Raw genomic sequence first — 19,368 nt, forward strand, 5'->3', positions numbered from 1 at the left:
ATCAGAATTTCCAGCTGTCCAGAACTCCAGATGCTTGTTGTTAATGGTAAAGAAATGACAAAAGGACTGTTTTGCTCTCTTTTTTTTAATGCCATTTTGAATTTCAATAAAAATAAAAGGTAATGTTTAAAAACAAAACAAAATTTAATTTAATCAAGGCACAAATGTAGCATGATTTATCACAGAGAAACAGCTTTAACCAGAATCCATGTTGAACTGCGCAGCGTAATGGCAGTTCTAGATAAAGTTGTTTACATTTATACACTGGTTGCACATGCTGACATTTTTGTGCTTCAGTATACACATACACCTGAAAATGTCAGTAGAGCACAGCACCTCATTGGTATTTTACTTATACTTAATCAAATAGTGCTGCATGAATTTCTAAGGGGCTCATTCACACGGGTGGGCAGCTCAGAATATTTTAAGTTGCTCACATGCCTGCTACATTTAGGCACTCATTTATGCCAGCCCTATGGCTAGGATAAATGTAGGTTAATCGATACTATGTCTATGGTAGGAATCAATGTGGACACATGGAGATGTATTTTTAAAGCTATTGATACAATAATATGCATCAGAAGTTCAAGCAAAATTTTAAAAATGTGTATACCACCATATACAAGGCTTCCATTTCAATAATACCTTATTTCTCAATCTCCCCCTCAATTCAAAATCTCCAGGAAATGGCATGTGTTTTGAAGAGATATAAGTTTTTTTTTATTTGCTGACACTTCTTCCTGAAAGGCCGTCAGCAATTCTTATACAGGATGTGTCTGACTACTTCAAAAACCACAGCAGTGTGGTGATGGGGGAAACGGGCTCATGAACCACTGATCAGATGTTTAGTCACCTAAAATTCTCTTAATTTTTAGCAACAAAAAACATGAATTACCTACAAATATGGTCAGGTACAGTGCTGTAAAAGACTACAGATGGACTAAACATCATTTATGCAACAGACTTTTGCAGTAAATCACATATATTTATGTTTGCATTTAATTGGGATTTATTAACCGCCTTTATGAAGAGATTCACGCACGGTGGTGTACAGCAGGTACAATTTAACATAAAATTACAACTTTATTAACAGCATAGCAATAGTAAAACAACCAAATGTAAACATAAATACAGTAAATGAAGTAAACTTGAAAACAGCAAACTGAAACCTAATAATAGGACTATCATGAAACAGTAAAAACCCACATTTAACACTGAAATTCAAACACAAATATATTATGATATCAGCATAATACTAAGGAAACATTTAATATTTAATAGCATTAGAACACACTGGGCTCCTTTTGCTAAGTAACATATAACATAGTAACATAGTAGATGACGGCAGAAAAAGACCTGTACAGTCCATCCAGTCTGCCCAACAAGACAACTCATGTGTGCTACTTTTTGTGTATACCCTACTTTGATTTGTACCTATGCTCTTCAGGGCACAGACCGTATAAGTCTGCCCAGCACTATCCCCGCCTCCCAACCAGCAGTCCCGCCTCCCAACCACCAGCTCTGGCACAGACCTTATAAGTCTGCCCAGCACTATCCCCGCCTCCCAACCACCAGCCCCGCCTCCCAATTAGGAGCTAACACAAGATACACTAAAGCATTTCATGTTAGTTTTGTCATGTTCAGAAGCTAACCATGCACTAAATCTTTTATTGGTTTTTTTTTTGTTGAGGGGACATGTCAGTGGGGGGCAGAGCATGAGCATTCCTTTGCTAACTAGTTAACACAACTACATTACCAGATGGAAATGTGGGAGCCCTTACCACCTACAAAATAGGTGTCAGTAAGCACGCTGCAATTTTTTAAAATGGTTATGTGTTAATAGCAACATTAGTGGATGCACAAATAAATAATGAGTTCTCTTGTAGTCTGACTTTCAAATACAGTGATATTTGCAAGAGGAAAAAGCCTCAAGAAGCTCACAGGTGCGATACGCAACAAGAGCAGGGCTCCTTCATCATTGGCACAAAAAAAACCTCCTTATGGTCTAAATATTTTTATTGGTTTTGTTATAGAAGAGAAAGTAACAACGAGTAACAATGTTAATCTAATACATAGTGTAGTGAAATACAGATCTTCAAGTTCAATAACAGGGGCTTATAGGAGAAAAAGAGAGGAGAAAGAGAAAAAAAATTGAGGATTTATTTAACACACAGAATAATTAATGCATATGTCACAAATACAAGATAGTCTGCAATAGAAACACTGCTCATCTTGTCCTTTATCTAGAGGAGTGCAAGGATGACCCGTTTGAACAAAGTACTCTTCTACATATTTTTTGGAATGCAGCTTTGCAGTGTAGCAGTTGAAGTGTCTGCTTATAAGGTTTTTTTGTGCCAATGATGAAGCAGCCCTGCTCTTGTTGCTTATCGCACCTGTGAGCTTCTTGAGGCTTTTTCCTCCTGCGAATATCACTGTATTTGAAAGTCAGACTACAAGAGAACATTTATTTATTTGTGTATATTGAATTGATTTGTAGGATTCCTTCCCTTACTTTTTGGTTTAGTTCATAGTCAACATTAGTGGATGGCCATTAATGAAAATAATATTTAAAAAAAAAGCATTTTAATAGCTGCAGTAAAAAATGAAACTGAAATATACTGGGGATCAACAATTTGGGGTTTCTACGGATATCTCTGAACTCCTATCGAAAATAGAAACCTAATATCTTAAGAAAAACTAAACTTACCATACAATATATTGCACCAGTAAATAGCAGAATAAAGATTTATCGTGAATTTAAGAAATTATATTTTAAATGAAATAAACAGTGCTCAGAACTGAGTACGTGAATGCAGCTGACTAGCAGCTATATCACCACCACAACTGGCATCATCACACCATCAACCCTCCCTTCCACCCGGTAGGAAACAGTCCCCGACCTGTATGGGGACTGTTTCCTACCGGGTGGTCGTCATAATATATTTAATTCTCCTGAAGACGCCAGAGGGCGAAACATGTGATTACATGTTCATTTTTGCTTTTACATATACATTGAGGATAGTGAATAAGTTGGTAGGAAGGGAGGGTTGATGGTGCGATGATGTCGGTTGTGGTGGTGATATAGCTGCTAGTCAGCTGCATTCACGTACCCAGTTCTGAGCACTGTTTATTTAATTTAAAATATAATTTCTTAAATTCATGATAAATCTTTATTCTGCTATTTAGTGGTGCAATATATTGTATGGTAAGTTTAGTTTTTCTTAAGATATTAGGTTTCTATTTTCAATATGAGTGTAGTAAAAAATGGCCTTAACATACAGGAAAGACCCACATAAAGGCACACTAAGGCCATTTCTTACCACAGACTAGTACAAGGACCCCACTGTTAGTGAAAGACCCCTAAAAGAACTGGAGAGAACTATGAAACAGAGGATAAAGGGCAACTATAAAACACATGCAGTTCTGGCTGCAACTAAAAGGCAAGCAAAGAAGTGGGAAGTGGACCAATGACTCCAGGAAACTGTGACTATGATGGTGTATGATGAACACACTGCAATGTAGATTTTTTTTGGTTGGTGTATAATGAACCTTTGTTGTTGTTTTTTGTTGCTTTTAAAGATACAAGTAGATACGTTCTGCTTCTTACTTCATTTTCAGCTTGTGAAGGTCTTTTTCAAGACCAGCACACATTGAGATTATTTATCCACATCTAGAACATCAAAGACTCCTGAGGCAGGCCTGTGGCCGAAACACAGTACTGTGTCGAGTCTACATTAAAGTTTGTTCATCATACACCAACCAAAAAAAAGTCTACATTGCTGTGTGTTAATCATACACCATCATAGTCACAGTTTCCTGGAGTCATGTGTCCACTTCCCACTTCTTTGCTTGTGTTTTGACTCTGTGGGATTTTGTGTTCATTCACTTATGTGGATTGCTTACCCTGCAACTAAAAGGCAGCAGAATGGACAAATTGCTTCAGATGTTTCCTCGCACTGAGCACGAATACTTTCCTTCTTCAATAACAAAGGTTGTGCTGCATGTAGGATATACCCCAAAACAAACTTTTGAACCTTGCCTTTATGGGACTTAGGGCCCTGATGCTCAAAGCAAACCGGGTTTGCAACATTTAATTTAGACTAGTTGTAGCCCGTCTAAGTGAAACGTTTGTTTGTTTGTTTGTTTTTTTTCTGTGCAATGCACAGGGCGTTCAGCCACTGCTTTATCATGCACTGAAGCAGTGACTGAAAGTCCTATGCTAATGAGCTTGCTTATACTAAAACGAGCTCATTAGCTAGTCCATGCAATGCACTGAAAAGCGGTCCAGAGGAAACAGGCAAAAAACTAATGACAGCTCCAGAGCTGTCATTGGGGTTCCCATGCTACTTTCCTGTCAGTGCCTGAGCACTGATTTTTTTTCCAGCACTGACAAAAGTCTGTTGCTGCTGCTGCAGCAGCCCCCCCCCCCCCCACAACACACTTGAAAACTTCCCAGGAGGTCTAGTGGACCCCAACCTCCCCTCCAAAAAATACCCTGGTTGTCCAGGGGGCCCACTGACCCCCCCTATTTAACACTGGGCCATGGTGTTCTAATATATTCCCACCCCCACTCCATACCTGTATTCAGAGGCAGGAATGGTCTACTCCCTCCTGCCTCTGGGCCCCTCTGCTGCAAAATGACAGCACCCCACCCCTGTCTGGTGCATCCTGGAATGCACTGCCAGAGGCTAAGTACCATATAAGGAAAAACAACCTCTTTATATGGTATTTTGGCCCTTCCCAGTTCATCCCAGGATGTACCAGGCAGATTCAAGGCACTGCAATTTTGCAGTAGGCAGGCCCAAAGGCAGGAGGGAGTAGACCTCTCTCCTGCCTCTGACTACAGGTATGAGTGTGTGTGTGTGTGGGGGGGGGGGGGGGGGGATATACTAGACCACCAGGGCCCAGTGTTAAATTGGAGAGGTGAGGTTCTGTATCACTGTTCGCAATTTGGGCGCTTAGCACATGTGCAGAACAGGATTGTTCTGCTGGACAGCTTTGTGCATTGGCCCCCTGACCTCCCCAAACTTGAAAGGTTCCTGGGGGGTCCAGTGGACTGCACTGCAGAATAAATTGGCGGTTATGAATGGTTAAACTCTTGAAAAAGCCCAGAAGAAACAGCGGCGCTCTTTTGAGCTACTTGTTGAAAATTGAAGATTCAATTTGCCAGATAAGTTATGAGTTTGAGCTTAAATCAGAAGAAAATGTATTAAATATAATCAAATATTACTGATTTGTAAGATCAATGAAGAAAAAACTCTCCATTGTAAAAGCAACAAACAAGTTGCAAGCTGTAAGTGCTAAACAGAACTGGTAGAGCAGCAAAGATCTTTTTCCTCCAAATTTTAAATATATTTAGAAAACACACACAAAAAATATTGTATTAGAGAGCAAGGGATAACATACCTGGCTCATCCCACAGAAGCAGAGGGAAGGTGGAGAAGATACAATTGTCGGCACAGGAACTAGTGCATGCCTTGAAAAATTTAAGGGAAACTTAAGTCTAGAGAGGGCAGGTTCATGCAGGCAGCCATTGGAGGACATCACCAGCGGTGTGTTTGCATTATACTGGCGGTCACTAGAGAACTGTAGTAGTATTTTGCTATTCTACAGGAATGTTTTCCTATTTTTTTGTTCTGATTTGTGCTATAAATAGTCCAGGGGTTTGGGCCTGGGGGTGGGGAAGGGGCACTGCACCACCAGGCTATTTTGTGATAGGGGGATCCAGGAGAGGAGGAGTGGGACCACCAGGGCAGTTTTTTAGGGTTTTAGGCCGATGCACAGGAGTGGGGTGGCAGTGTACATTGTACCACCAAGGATATGATTGCAGGGAAGGGGGGGGGGGGGGGAACAGAAGAGATGTCGGGTCAGATGGGGGATAAGGGGTCTTAGGGGCTTGTCAAAGCATGTTGTCTTAAAAAATGTCATCGTTCCTGTTAGTGCTGAGCCAATCACCGCCCAGGCACTGACAGGAAAGTTGACATATTTTGCGCTGAGCAGCAATTTGCTGCAATTTTAACGTGGTATGAATTTGCATGCTTATTATTTTGAGCATGCTATGGCAAGTTTTCTGCACTAGTTTCACAGTACAATTTCACTCTATTGCAAAACTTCGAGCACTGGCCTCATAGAGAGTTGATGGATTATGTGTATATTTATTTACTGAGATTTATTAATCACCTTTTATGAAGCGATTCACCCAAAGCGATGTACACCAGATACATTCATACTTTTACCCATTTTGGCAAGGGCTGTGCCATCTCGATGCCCTGCAGTTCTTGCCCCCTCAGGGATGTCTTCAGCCAGTATCTCAAATAATTTGCTGATTCTGGTTTACTAGTTGAGCAACAGATTGAGTTAAATCTGCAGGAACTCTAGCGAGTCGCATTATCGCTTTAACCTGCCTTAATCTGAGATGCGGGATTCTGTTGACGTGTAGGTTCCATACAGGAGTCTGTGGCAGCCCATCTTGTTCTCTATTCTCATCTGGAAGTATGCTATGATGAGAGAGACTGAGAAAGTGGCTACCAACTGAGGGTGGGAGAGAGAGAGTGCTACAAGGCTTAGTTATTAGATGCCTCTGAATGGGGTTATCAGCACAGGCTAGAGTCTACATCTTCTTTTGCCTATCCCAATATACGCACACAAAATCTTGTTATAAATTATTCCTCAGACTCTAGCTGAAATGATGTACTAAAAAATAAAGAACTGCTTCCTTTATATTTGTTGTAACTTCTCCATTTAACACAGAAAATCTTTAAAAGCTAATGAAAAGTTAGAGGCACTGGAACCTCTAATCTAGTGAGTGTGAAGCTATTCTGGTAAGGAAACCTGAACTCTAGTTTTGTCCATGTTTCAGGTTGATGGCAAATGTTTGCCTACTGGAAAATAGCATGTTTAGTTAAAGGTTTCTGGGATAACAAGATGTCAGTAAAGTTGATAAGACAAATGTACACAGGGTAACAGGAATACTATATATAGCAATGTGGCCCTTATGAGATTTTTAAGTCTCATCTTTAACATTTATCTGTTTAAGAACAATTTAAAAAATGCCCCTTGTGCATTTGACTTGCCCAAAGTCACAAGGAGCAGCAGTGGGAATTGAACCCATGTTCTCAAGGCTTTTCCTCCTAAAGATCTACTGTGCCTGCGCAAGTTGTAAAAGAGAACCCTCTATGATATGTTGTATATTCTTATGATTTTGGGTACCTCTTCCTCTACCAGTACTATTTAATTGAACCCTTGTTGCCAGGATCAAAGGTCGCTGCACTAACCATTAAATCACTCCTCTGTTGTGGACATCTTGCATTTGAATGGACCCAAAAAAAGGACATCTAAATCATAGGATGTCCATTTTTTCCGATGATCCTTCCTGTTCAGCATTTGGACGTTAGGACATCCATCTTTTTCGATGATTCTTTCCTGTTTAGAATTCTGATTTAGACATTTATTTTGAAAAATGTGTATTATTTGAACATTTTTACTGCTGTAATTGTCTATTGTCAAAGACCAGCCTTTCTTGCTGTACACTGCCTTGAGGGAACTTCTTTAAAAAAAAAAGTATTAAAAAAATCCTAATACATAAAATAAAATAAATAAATAAATAAATGGAGATGGCTTAAATAAAAAGGGGGAAGGTCTGCAGCATAAAGAAACAAACCCCTTTTATCAAGATCGATGTTCCACTCTTGAGCTGACAATATTTTTCCATGATTATCAGTATTTAAAAAAAAACCCCTCTTCCATGATACATTCGCAATATGGAGGATTATTTTGATATCCTCAAAAGTTTCTGCATGTTAATTTAGGGAGAGAGCAGCACTATCTGGTAATAAATATTAAGCATATTACACAGCAATCATAGCAGAAGATAAAAGGGATTCAAAATACCTTCAAGCCATGCATTCCCTTCCTCTGGGGTGGTTCAAGGCCCTGATCCCCATTAGTCCAGCATTTCTCCTTCCCTAATCATCTAAAGTAGTCCAGCATTTGCTCTTTTTTTCCCTACCCCATCTCATGTTCAACATCTCCCTCACCTTGGGGGAAATGGGTTCGATTCCCACTGCAGCTCCCTGTGACTCTGGGCAAGTTACTTAACCCTCTATTGCCCCAGGTACAAATAAGTACCTGTATATACTATATAAACTGCTTTGAATGTAGTTGCAAAAACTACAGAAAGGCGGCATATCAAGTCCAATTTTCCCTTCCTCCTGGACCTAGGCCAAAGTTTCAAAGTCACTCAGTGCCAGTGCAGGGCCTTTAAGCACAGGCCAGCACAAGCACTGCTGTATTCTGCTCCCCTCCTAAACACAGGAGTTTCTGTTATGGGAGGATGGGATGTGGCGGTACTCAAGCACAGGGCTTTTTTTTTTTTTTTTTTAAACTTATATTTTATTAAGCTTTCACATTTAACATAAAAAAAAAAAACAAATGTACTTCATAAAGAAAATTACAAACCAAGGGCTTGTGTTTAAGAGCCACATTCTAGGGCTGGGCCTGCTTGAAACTTCTACTTGGGTCTAAGAAGTGATAGGAAAGTGGTAGAGGGGTTGGGGGGAAAGTGGGAAGATGCTGTGCATGGGCCGGGGCAGGAAGGAAGGGTAGGGGAGAGAAGACGCTGTTTTTCCACTGCTCCCAAATGCCTAGCTGCTGAGCCATCCCGTCTTGAGGGAGAAAACCTTTTGGGGTCATTCTTCAGTGTGGTTTAAGCAAGGAGGAAAGGCTCCTGCCTGGTAAATACCATGATTAACAGGGCAGTGCTGCTGAATATTGATCTGCTGCTGTGGCACTTACTTGGATGGCTCGGGGGTGCTCTAGGAGCAAGTCGGTGAGGAGCCAGCAGTTTCACAAGCACCAGCCATATTCAGTGACAGTGTCCACATACCTAAGAGGGCAGACAGGACCTAGCTTTGGTGTGGCCCTATCTTTGCCCACATAGCTATATAGGTGCTGGCACTGATTATCAGTTTATTAAGTGCTTGTACACCCACATAACGTTCAGGTCACACCTGACCCTGGAAGTTCAATGCTGGTGCTTGAATTATCTGCACTTAATTCTGCCTGCAGCTTTAAAATTGCTAACCACTGTAGGCTGAATATCAACTGGCTTTTTTTTTTAAATATATATACCAGATAATGGTGTCAACTGGTGAATTCTGTTTGTTTTTACAATGTGTATTGAGCACTATGAAAGGAATGAGCATTTCTGGCTGTTAGCATTAGGTCAGTTCAGTTTTTACTTAACTCAGATTTCAAAGTGTCCCTCCTATGAGAAGTAACTTAAAATAAATCTGTGTTCTACATGTCTAACTGCAGAGACTTCCACAGCACATTTACTCAGTACAGTAGTATAATGCAATTTGTAAGTGCAACCTGTACGCTAAAGTTTCCTGAAGCCAATTTTTACAATTAACAAAAAAAAAAAAAAAAAGGAAATCTGACTTGGCAAAAAATAAACAAATCAAGGTTTTATTGTCAGTGAACTAGAACACTAAAACTTCTTAAGAATAGGAAAATAACTTGTGTCTTGATAATTCCTAACAGGTCTTCAAGAACCAACCAACAGCTTTCCTAGCAGACTTAAGTGGTGGATGTTGACAACAGTGAAGATGCCTGTTGCTAACAAAGAGGGGACCAAAAATGTCATGATGCTGGGAGGGCACCTTATAAACTAACCAATTTAAAATATATTTTTCAGTAAAGGTAATGGGGACAAACTTCTCTGAATTCAAAGAAATATGGGACACAAAAGTAATGCCAGAGATCCAGTAGGGTATAATACTGAAGTAGGTAGGGGAATGGGCAAGCAAGATAAGGCTGATGGCTTTGATTGGGATTTTTATGCAGAAAAAGGCTTTTATAAAATTACACAACTTACACCTTTTTCAGAGCTGCCGTAAATTTGTATGTGGACATTTGTGTGCTGTTTGAGATGGTTCTTGAAATCTGTTTTATAAAGGCACATGGGTGCAGGCACCTTTTTTGGATTTCTCACATAGGTAGCCCTCTTACTATAAAATTACTACCTAAGTGCTGATAATATTTAAATATATCACTTTAGGGCCATCAGTGCTACTGGCAGAATACAAAGCCACCAAGTACATCTTAGTTGTTAAGCACCCCCACCTCTTATCACCAGTCACAAACTGATAAGCAGAGTGCAAGTCAAGCATTCATAGTTTGAACTGAGGCCACAGATGCACAGTATTTCTAGTTCTGTATAGTACCAAGCATCAGAATCATGTCATGTCTTTTTTGATTATTCACTAGGCATACATAACTGTTTGATGGTGACGGGAGTTAATTAATAACCGGGTTGGTGACTGCCTTCTCGGTTTAATGTGAGCCACATTGAGCCTGCAAATGTGGGAAAATGTGGGGTATAAATGTGATAAAAAATAAAATAAACTATCTCATTATACTCAGTTTCAAATTCACATAAAGTACATCCTTATTCAAAACGTCATGGTCTAGTTAAGCAAAGATACTTTAATAGGATCGTCAGACCAGCGTGTCTGCCTCTATAATGGCTAAATTGAGCCAAGCATGTTTCAAGGGCAGTACCGCAATCCTCATCCATCCTAATTTTTGTTTTTTTTGGCTTATTTTCTTTTTATATTATAATGGAGTCTCCATTATTCATGTCTGCTGAAGCTGAAAAGCTAAGTATTAAATTGAAAATCGATAAAAATTAGGATAAATGATATGTGAATAATATAAAAAGAAAATAAGCTAAAAAAACAAAAATTAGGATCAATGAAACATGCTTGGCTCAATTTAGCCATTATAGAGGCAGACACGCTGGTCTGACGATCCTATTAAAGTATCTTTGCTTAACTAGACCATGACGTTTTGAATAAGGATGTACTTTATGTGAATTTGAAGCTGAGTATAATGAGATAGATGTATTTTTTGATAGCATCATAAAAATTTTATTGTATAACTTGAGGGGGGTGGGGGGGAGCATCACAGCATATTGATGGTGCTAACGACGGAGCCCATGGGCTAGAAATCATTCACTGACTTTTACCTTGGAAAGAAAATTGGTTTGGTTAGGAAAAGAAAAACTCATGCTTAATATATAAGCTAATCTACCATATGAACATGCGCTTACAAACAAAACAAGAAAACAGCAGGCTGTCAATTAAAAAAAAATATTTAATGCTGCCAAAAGTATAAAAATACAATGAAAATGGCAGTATTATACAAAGTACTCTTTTCTAATTTCTTTTACATATTTCTACAGTTAATACAAGTATTAGAAAAACACTTGACAATACAATAAAATAACTTGATTTCTGAATTCCCATGCTGGTGGTGTTCTTCATCCCCTGGATGTAGTAGTTTAGGTTGTAAACAGATAAGAATGAGGTCACCCCAGTATTTAGCAGACCTCATTTATTTTTCCTGAAGAGGGGGCTCAGGTCTTGCTTTGCGTGTCAATGGTTTGCAGTTTAAAGCTGCAGGTTATTCACAAGCCTTGACGATTTAGGAGTCGGTCAATCTCTGCCTACGACATACAACGCAAAACAAAATCACCGATTCAGTATAAACTACACAAAACTAAAATAAAAACGTACAAAGTAAGTACTGAACGACTAAGGAAAGTTGTTCATTCCACCTGGAAAATAAAAATCTTTTATTGCAGGAATCTGTGAAGTATCAACAGTGAACTGCTATAAGTTTAAGAATACCAAAACATACTATCTGGAGGGACCAGGAGAAAGAGCACTTTTTCTGAATAATTTTAACCATTTGTGGTTAGTGCAAAATAAAGTTAATTTATTTACTTTAATGATGTGCCTAAACACAAACCTGCTAGTATATACAAAAAAAAAGAAAAAGCTGTGATTACAAAATGCAAATCAGTTTAATGAAAAACACAGTAAGGCAACATATAAAAGTAAGTCATCTGTACAAATATAAATTACAGTCTAACAAGTTTTGCAAAGTGGTACAGTATACATTTTTATGTCCTCAGTCATATTTAGCAGATTCCTTCAAAATCAGCTTCAAAAAAAGACAAAGAGAAGTAACATACAAGTCATTTATTTTATAGTCAAACAGCAGAGGAGTGAGAAGCTCCTCTGAACAGGGACTGAACAGGAAGAATTTCATAACTGCTAGTGGTATAAGAGCAGTTCCTTCTGCATCAGCTCCCCTATGAAGAAGCATGCCCAAGCAATTGACCCATTATTTTAAATTAAAAAAAAAATCATAATATCTGGGCTTTTAATTTCCCTGTACTTTAAAAAAATGGAAATTTGTGTTTAACATGGATAAATTATCACTGTAGTTAAGTCATCCCTTATATCTTATTTGTCCTATTTGTCTGTCCTAATTAGATTGTAGGCTTTGTCGAGCAGGGACTGTCTCTTCATGCTCAAGTGTACAGCGCTGTGTACGTCTAGTAGCGCTATAGAAATGATAAATAATAGTAGTATATTTATGTAGAATATTTTCTAAACATATTTTCATGGTATATTTTGAACATGAAATTTGGGGACGGCAATTGAGATGTGTGTGTGAGAATAAGAAATAGTGAAATCATTTATAGGTAGTACTTCATGCAAATAACCTATGAGGCTTTTTTTTTTTTTTTTTTTTACTAAAGTGTGGGAGGATCTGCACAAAACACATTAATAGCAAAAGTTAACATGTAGTATGTGTAAAGCTTTTGTGGTAAATGCAAAGGTTGTGCCTTGTATTTGGCCCTACATTTATCACACACGGTAGACAATTAATGCACTGCCTGTGCCAATAGTGCAGGCCCCTTCGTGCTATTGGCGAAGACATGTAACATGGTGCCCGTGTAGTAACTTTCAGCAGTACAGATACCTATGATGGTGCTACCTGTAATTGGGAGGATGTGGGGGGCAGGAACAAATCTGATCTCCTCATCAAGCCCTACAAAATATAAGTCCCTCCTATCAACAAAATCCTTCCACCTCCCTGGATCCCTCATCCACCTCCACAATCTGCCTAGAGGCAAGGCCCGAAGGTCCAGTAGCAGCAGCAGTCCCCTTCTGCTCCATCACTGGAGTTCAAAATTGTGTTGCTGACCCCTAGTGGTATTCCCACAGTACTACCACTAGGGGTAAGCCTTCCATTTAAGGTCATACTACTAGGGGTCTGTGATGCCCTTGTGAATCCTAGCACCAGACAAACTGGGAGTGAAGGCGGGACAGGACTACCCCACTCCTTGCTGCTCGACCCCCAGGCCTTCCTTTCAGGTAAGGCCCAGAGTTGGATTGGGGGAGGGGGATTATTTTAGATGTGATCTGCTGTAAGGCTAGCCAGCAGTGCTCTGCTACACTTACCTCCTCCTCCTTGTAAACACCCATGCCTGTGTTAGGCAGTTAATGCTGGGATTTTTTACTGCGATGGCTGCTTTTTTAAATACAGAAGACATTAGTACACACCTGCACTAATGTCTACCATGTGATAAAAATCATCTAAGGAGCATAGCACAGCTTAGTAAAAGGGCCCTAATGCTTCAAGCTCTTTTTCAGTATTTTGACTTTGCAAGTAGATAACTAAAAAAACAAACAAACTGGAGGATTCCCTAGATGTTAGAATAAGAAATGAGAGAGAAAAACAAGTGTCAGAAACTAGTTTCTATTTGATCTCAAGTCCTGTGCAAAATTCATATCAAAGTTTTATGTTAAGAATCTCTAATCTATATGGCATAGCAAAAACATGTTTGTCTATTAGTTTTGATATGCATCATTGCACACAAAAATGAACCTACTGAAATACAGAAGTAGAATACTCCTCATTTAATATGACTACTCGGAGTTTTGTGATTATTGTTAACATATATGGTATCAACTTAAGTGCAACATAATTTAGGTTTAAATATTTTTTCACAAACCTGATCAGGTAGAACAAGTGTCAATTTCACAGATTTGTGCCAAACTGTTCAAAAAATCCTCTTAGGCAAAGAACAGCCATACAGATAAACACAAATAGGATTCAAAGAACTTATTAGAACCTCACCAGCATAAAAAGAGCATATAAAAAAAGATGAGCAAGCTTATTTTTATTATCTTTCTTGTTTTATTGATCTTGAGACTGACAATATTCCCAGTTGCTCTCTACTGTTTGATTTTATAACTGTTCAAAATATGATTCTTCTGGTCACACTTTAAATGTATGTCACTCTTTTTGGCTTACAATAGCAATAATTCTATATGGCCCAGTCACTCACTTTCTCTTTCTATAACTTGGTGCCTACAGTTACGCATTCAAGTGCTACTTGGGTGCTATGCGGTATTTGAAACTTTAGTGCACAACTCATTTTAGCGCTGCTTTGTAAAAGGACATCTAAAAGTGGTCTTTGCAGCTCTTATGTGGATTTTTCCTGCGCAACAAGGCCACCTTAGAACAGATTTAGCTTCCAGGATAGTCATACTGAGCATTCCTGATATAGTTCATCTTTCTTTTTTTGGATGGCCAAGTTGGGGTAAGGGTAATTGCTTATTTTCTTACCCTTAAAAACAAACCCATTTATAGAGCTAGTGGACAAGGTCAAGTTCCCTCGCTCCAATTTCCCACTTTTCCTTCATGTCATCAACTCCACCAGAAAAGTCATTAACTGCCAGCAAATATCCTGTATAGAAAGGGGAATAGTAAAGTAATACTTGTTTTGGGTCCAGCAATTTTCTTTGCCCTCTTTTGGGTTCATGGAACCAGGGCTAAAAACAAGCACCATGAGGCCCCATGTGCATTACCAAGGGATTCTCCTATTTTTTTTTTTTTTAAGTTTTAGAAGTCTTTATTGAACATTGTTAATTCTGAACATAGCGTACCTAACACATTCTCATTTCAAAAATACACATAACAATGTGCCAGTTGCATAACAAAGAATACACAATATAGTTTGCACTGCGTAGTCAAATACAAAATATACTTCAACTTTTTACTTATTATTTATGAGTAACACCCCGTTCCCTGCCTACCTCCCTCCCCCTCCCAAATTCCCTATCCCCCCCTCCCATCTATTCCCCCTCCCCTACCAAACCCTTCATCTGTTATCCAGGATAGGCTTTAACAAAGGGCCCCCAAATCCCTTCCCATTTATGCAAATTTTTTCTTTTCACAGCCGTCAGTCTCTCCATCTCGCATATATATTTCACTTTTGTAATCCATCCCGCTATTGGAGGGACTGATGCCACTTTCCAATTCTTGGCCAAATTAATGCGGGCTGCATGCAAAGATCCTCTCACCAGGAGCCACTGGTTAAAGGTGAGACCCTCTGGTCTTTGTCCCAGCAGGAAAATCAAAGGATGCCACTGTACAGATTTCCCCACCCACATCTGCAATCTTGCACGCACTCCCTTCCAATAGGCCTGCGCCTTAGGGCATGACCACCATATATGTCCCATCGACCCCATTTCTCCACATTTCCTCCAACATTCTCGCGACACATTAGCATACATATGGTGCAGTCGCATAGGTGTAAGGTACCACCTGTAAAAGACTTTTATAGCGCTTTCCTTTATAGCTACTGCCGTTGAGGACTTCAATATCCCTCTCTCCAATTTCAACCAGTCTGCCTCTGATAGGGTAAACTGTAGTTCCCGCTCCCAATTCACCCGATGTAAGATGGAGGGTTTAAGTTGTGCTATCAAGTATGCATATAGTTTCGTTATCATTCCTCTCATACTGCGTGAGGCCACACACACCTCCTCCAGAGGGTGTATCTCTCTACCCATACATCCCAAGTATATAGGCCCCTGAATAAAATGTTGCAGCTGCAAGTAAGCATAGCGATCATTCGCTCTAAGTCCGTAGTCCTGCACTAATGTATCGTATGGTATCATGTCGGTTCCCACATGTAGCTGCCCCAATAGATCTAGTCCCGCTTCTGCCCATTTACTAAAGATGGTATGTCCCAGTCCCGGTTCAAACATCGGATTGTCCACTATTGGCACCAGTCCCGATATTGGTGGTTGGCGTTCCTTAAACATTAGGTCCCAGTAATAAAAGGTGGCCTGCACTGTGGGTGGAAATTTATCTATCCGGCCTCTAGACTTCCCAGCTATCCACATCAACTGCCCCAGCTTGCGAGAGCCTATCAGTGCTTGTTCAATATGTACCCACAGTTTGTGGTCCTCTGCTCTAAACCACTCGATTGCTGCTTTAGACTGTGCCGCACTATAATAACAAAATAGATTAGGGACCCCTAAACGTCCCTTCTACTCTTGTATAATAACGCTCGGGGCAAGCGTGGGCGTTTCCCATTCCAGACAAACCTCATCAAACTTTCCTGTAAACTCGACAAGAAGGATCTGGACAAACGCATAGGAAGTACTTGGAAGAGGTACAAAATCCGGGGTAAAACATTCATTTTAATTGCAGCAATCCGCCCCAACCAGGACAGCCCCGTTGACATCCATTGATCCAGATCCTTCTGTATCTCTTTCTTAAGACTCGGGTAATTATCTGTAAAAAGATTTGATAGGTTTCTGGGAATGCGGACTCCCAAGTATCCTAAGTCTCTGTCTTCCCACTTAAAGGGAAAAGATGTCTTTAACGATTCCATCAATTCCGCTGATACTCCCACCGCCAAGCCAGTCGATTTACTGGCATTTAGTTTGTACCCAGAGACTCTAGTGTATTCCTCTATCACTTTCATTACATTTGGAAGGGAGACCAATGGTTTAGTCAAGGTCAGGAGAACGTCAACCGCAAATAATGCTATTTTATGTTCTTGCGCTCCTACCTGTATCAACATTCTCCCGAACTGCCTCCGCCAAAGGCTCCATCGCCAATGCAAATAAAAGGGGAGATAGTGGACATCCCTGTCTAGTGCCACGACTCAAAAGGAAAGCTCCAGAGTTCCCCCCGTTAACTCTCACACAGGCCTGCGGTGTCGCATAAAAGGCTTGAATCCAGGATCTATAGAACTGACCTATCCCTGGATTCTCCTATTTTTAATGCCCCTCCACAACTCATTTAGTCCAGTCATGCCATTGACAATCCTTAGAACACACCCAATGGCTCCCCTCTAAGACCTTGTAAATCATGAGCCTTAAATCCAGCCACTGTGCACTGCCATGGAGCAATGACCTGCTCGTCTAAAGGTGGTTTGAACACTCTTCATAGTCCTTCTCGCCCCCCCCCCCCCCCCCCCAAGTCCAGCTTGGAAATGGAAAACTTGACCTGGAAATTGAATTCAGTTCTTCCAAATCACAGTGCCACAAAGTCAACAGATTAGCCCTTAAATGAATTTAAATGATTTTCTTACAAGCATTGGTCATGTGGCTTTGGATTTCAGACAATTCTGTAAACTTGCATCAAAGAAAAAAAAATCGCATAAAATACTTCAAATTGCAGATTCACCACAGGGGCCTTGTAATTACTATCCTCTATAATCACAGCCACATGTAAAAGAACATGTTTATGATATTTAAATTTCCCAACAAAACATTAAAGACCCTGTTTACTAAGGTGTGTTATTGTTTTTAGTGTGCCTACACTTAGCGCACGCGCTATGTAGGTGCCTATAGGGATATTGTAGGCACATACATGGTTAACGAACGAACGCTACTTAGTAAACAGGACCCTAAGAGTTTGCAGCCAGAATGCGCAATCATTTTTGATCCAAGTGTGAGTTAAATTAATATGATATATAGTCTCTACATCTAATATAATAATTCGCACCTCCAACGTTCTGAAGCTGACTCCATGGCAGCGAAGCCGTGTAGTGTTCGTAATCGCCCTGCCCTCGAGGGAACTCTGTATAGTTGCCAGGGAAACAAACGCCACGTCAGAAGGAGAAGGGACTAACCACAGGCAATCGCACTCGCTCTCACTGCCCCGGCCCTCAATGACTGCCCGTCTGTAACCACTAAATCAAAAACACACCAGTACAAAAGCTCAGAGTTCTCAGCCTCAAATACTACTACCCGCCAAACAAAAAGAGAAAGATTTTTAGAGCAAACAAACTTTTCATACAAAGTTACCGTGAGAAGTCACATCAGAAAATCTTGCGTCCCAAAGTGCTTTTGTTTTGTCCTCCAGTGCCTGCGACAGAACGACAAGCTGCAGCACTGCTCTGTGGAAGCCGCCTCAACCCCTCAGCTGCTCTTATCCTCCAGGCTTCTCCTTTCTTCTCCGTCCTCCTGATCATTTAACTGCCTGATGGACGGGAAATCTTTGAACCCGCACAGGAAATGCTAAAATCTTGCAAGGAGTGTAGAATTTTTTTCCACTCCTTCTTGAAACAGATCTGGACAAATGTCATCACAATTAGCTCCAAAAATCCTTGATTCACAGAAATAACCACATGCATTAACCTTTCGCAATCGCTTCTCTAACTCCTTTCTCCTCCTCCACCTCCTCACGCTGCAGGATGCTTCGCTCTACCCCACCCCCAGCACATGCCGCCAAGCACATTTCTCCTAACACTTCCCTTAAAAACATTAATGGCAGAAGGTCATTACGTTGCTAGCGCCCGTTTCATTTCAATGAGAAACAGGCTTTCTTTCACTAGTTAGATATATTTTAAGATGACTGAATTATGAATGCACAGTATATGGAAGATATGCAAATGGTCAGTAGCCAGGGTTGAATCCGTGACTGGCAACACTATCCAAAGTTTTGCTAATTCAATACGTTTGTTTGTCAAAGACTCAATAAAACACCAGGAATATCTTGACAGGGTGACTTATCCATGTGTGCTTGTTTCTATGGCTCTTTGTAAATAAGCCAACTAGTTTTAATGATAGGTTTACTTTTGATATTTGCGCACAGGACAATTTTCAAAAGCATTCTACGCATAAAACAGCGTTTTTATGCACAAAAAAAGGCTTTTAGAAATTGCTCAGCACTGGAACTACATACTTTCAAGATGGACTGGGACAGTGCACCTACATCCATATTTTTGAAGTTCCACAAATATACATGTAGGTTTTCACAGAACAGTATCTGCATAAATAGTAGGAACAAAATTATTTAGATGCATATTTTTTTCTAAGCTAAATTTTCAAAGGAAAATTTCTCTTCAAATTGATGAAGTGTCTGTGGGAACTTGATTTTTTTTTTTAATTTTACTGTATTTTATTAAAGTCACAAAAGAAACAGCGAAATATGAACTTACAAAACAGTAAAAGTGACCACACATTACCCCCTCCCCATCCTTGCACACCTCCAAACCTAAAACATGATTTTATATTTAAACACACTGCTTGAAAGTTGACCCAATGATCTGATTTACTGACCATCACCTGCAAACCAGGGATATTTAGCAGTTTGTAATAAAATGCACAAAGCAAATCATTAAAAAATATAAAACTTAATAAACCCCTAAACAGGCAATAATAAAAAAAATAAAATAAAAAGAAATGCCCAACATTTATCACC

General features: G+C 39.8%; 1 protein-coding gene across 1 annotated transcript in view; it reads right to left on the minus strand.

The window, feature by feature from the left end:
* Nucleotides 1-11,137: 11,137 nt before the first annotated feature.
* PTPN2 (protein tyrosine phosphatase non-receptor type 2) overlaps nucleotides 11,138-19,368 on the minus strand; it is a 177,530-nt gene continuing 169,299 nt past the window's right edge. The window contains exon 10 of the mRNA XM_030212438.1: nucleotides 11,138-11,509. Coding sequence (XP_030068298.1) covers nucleotides 11,488-11,509 — 22 coding nt within the window. The 3' untranslated portion in view covers nucleotides 11,138-11,487. The remainder of the gene's footprint in view (nucleotides 11,510-19,368) is intronic.

This window comes from Microcaecilia unicolor, chromosome 1 (genome assembly GCF_901765095.1).
Source record: "Microcaecilia unicolor chromosome 1, aMicUni1.1, whole genome shotgun sequence".
In the NCBI taxonomy this organism is placed as follows: Eukaryota; Metazoa; Chordata; class Amphibia; order Gymnophiona; family Siphonopidae; genus Microcaecilia; species Microcaecilia unicolor.